This window comes from Montipora capricornis, chromosome 1, assembly GCF_036669925.1.
Source record: "Montipora capricornis isolate CH-2021 chromosome 1, ASM3666992v2, whole genome shotgun sequence".
Lineage (NCBI taxonomy): Eukaryota > Metazoa > Cnidaria > Anthozoa > Scleractinia > Acroporidae > Montipora > Montipora capricornis.
Window position 1 is genome coordinate 25958346 of NC_090883.1, and position 2500 is coordinate 25960845.

The 2500-nt window shown below is 39.8% G+C and overlaps 1 protein-coding gene across 1 annotated transcript in view; it reads left to right on the top strand.

Annotated features, from left to right (window-relative positions):
* Positions 1-2500, top strand: part of LOC138037122 (DAZ-associated protein 2-like) — a 5781-nt gene that overhangs the window by 1440 nt on the left and 1841 nt on the right. The window contains exons 2-3 of the mRNA XM_068883118.1: positions 1-131; positions 2240-2413. The exon at positions 1-131 is cut by the window's left edge and continues 78 nt beyond it. Coding sequence (XP_068739219.1) covers positions 1-131; positions 2240-2413 — 305 coding nt within the window. The remainder of the gene's footprint in view (positions 132-2239; positions 2414-2500) is intronic.

The following is a 2500-nucleotide window of genomic DNA, read 5'->3' on the forward strand; positions in this document are numbered from 1 at the left end:
GCGGTGGATATGCTCCTCCTCCACAGCAAGCAGGTCAATTATTTTCATATGGTGCAGGACAGTTTGGTGCCCCACCTCCTCCATACAGTGAAAGACCCAATAATCCACCCAGTAGTGCATATGGTATGCAGGTATGCCTGGGATCAGGGTGGAGTTAATTAGATTAAATCACAGAAAGCTGCATTTTGAACATGGGTAACCCATGTAAGCAAAGAAAAATACTTGGATATAATATATCCAAGTACTTTGATATAATCTACAACAGTCACATTCGCTCACTTTGGTGGTTGGTTGGCCGCATCGTTCAATGATGCTCTCAATGTGACTGCGCGATGCAGTTATGAGCTATGCTGTCAATCTACAACAGTGTTCAACGTAAACATTATTTTCAAAGTTACAATCAAACCGTGAAATGTACAAAGCTTTTTTCTCAGTAGGTTATAATAATAATAATAATAATAATAATAATAATAATAATAATAATAGCCTGCATAGCTGGTGGAATATATTTTGTTGCAGGAATATTTAACCCATTGACCCCTGGGAGTGAGACTTACAAGATTTGTGACTATAGAAGCGAAAATGGATACTTAGTGGATTTTCTGTTCCACGGGCAAAAACGCACGTATTGTGAATAGAAAGAATACGGTTTCCTATGCTTTAGAACAGTCTCATTTGCGAACGGATGGCAAAGACATTTGAACAAACTAAACAAGCACTCGGACGAACATTCCAACCGATCGAACGAATAGTACAGACATTCAAACAAACAGCTCAAAACAATTAATTGAGGGATATGCCAAACGATTTTACTCGTCAAATGGGGGCATTTTGGGGGTACCTGAGGAGGGGTTAGTTTAACCAGTCAAAAACGATGCTCCCTCCATTAACCCGTTGACCCCTCGCAGTGAGACTTGACATAATATTTTACTCTGTCTGACACCAGACAATTTTACTTGTCAACGGAGAGCCCAAGGAGTGAGTGGGTGAAACACTCGCAAGTACGATGGTGTTGGCTGCGACTGGCATGGGGAATGATGCTAATAAAATAATTTAAAATATTTTATTATTTCTTCTTATTATTTTTTTATTTGCGGCCAGCCGCGACACATGGAAGCAACCAGCAATTTACTCCCTCGTGTTTAAATAATCCTGCTTTAATAAAATATGCCACCAGCTACTAAGGTTATAATCAGCAGGTCCTGGTTGTTCAAAAGCTGGATAACTTTATCCAGTGAATGAGTCACTATCCAACAGTTTCAATTCATGCAAAGATTTCAGTATTCGTCACAACAGTATGCACAATATTATAGTGAGCGGAAGTTATAGTTTTATATGTAAAAGGCTACCAATCAAGTTCGCAGATGGAAGAGAAAGATGACAAACATTCACCAAACAGAGAAGTGTCTGATCGCTCAAAGAAACAATGCCGTATACCTGTAATACACAACATACTAATCTCACTTGCTCGGGACCCTGCTGGGGAATATTGGCTCTTGGTCGTTTTTGTATGGACCTCAGACTGGCCAACATTCCCCAGTACGGCCTTCGCGCTCAGTTAGTAAGAGGTTACTAAGCCTGACACTGGGGTGAATAGTTTTTTTAGTATAATATATCCATGTACTAAAACAGTGAGATAATATAGCACAAATCCTGCGTGAGTTGCTCAGAGGTGAATAGCAAAGGAAGCCCGAAAAAAATCCAGGCTTGAACAGGTTTCTCCTGTTCCAACTGTGGTGATATTTCTAAGTTAAACTTTCATTTTAGATGATAACATAGCAGCTTTTAATTGAGCATTTTAGGACTACTGTCAGTATTTCTACAAATAGTTAACCAGATACCATTCCCTTCTGACCTCTTCTCAGTGGATGGAACATTATTCAGATGTCCAAGCATTTAAATCAAGTACAGTTATCCTGAGGCAAAAGTTCTTTAAAATTCCTTTGCCAGTCACATGAAAATCAGACCATCAAGTACATGTACACTAATCGTAACGCCAAGCGATCACCATACATGTTGCCTGCCTCAAAATGGCAGCAAAACATGTTCAAGCTGTTCTTGTTTGTTTTGCTAATATAATACCGGTATTACTGGTGTCTTGAATTGGCCAAGAAAAATTATACCAGGAAAAAAAAGAAATATTAGCCAAGGAAATTACCTTTTACCGGTATTTGCTATTGGGAAGTGCTCAGTTTGTTCCCAGTGTATGGTAAGCCATTTTTGTTTCATTTTTACACAGCCTCAACAGGTTCCAATACAACAATACCCTGGCATGGCACCTGTGGGACAGTACCCCACACAACAACCATATCCAGTGGGACAGTATCCTGGACAGGTAGTCCCACCAAATGTAGTCCATGGCTCGTTTGACTCTGGAGCAAGGTTTAATTCCGGGGCAACAGTTAATATTCCAGTAAGTGTAGTAGTATTTCACGAGTCTGCATTAGATACTGGTACACGTGACTGTGCAAAGGCATGACCATGTATCAATATTGTGTAT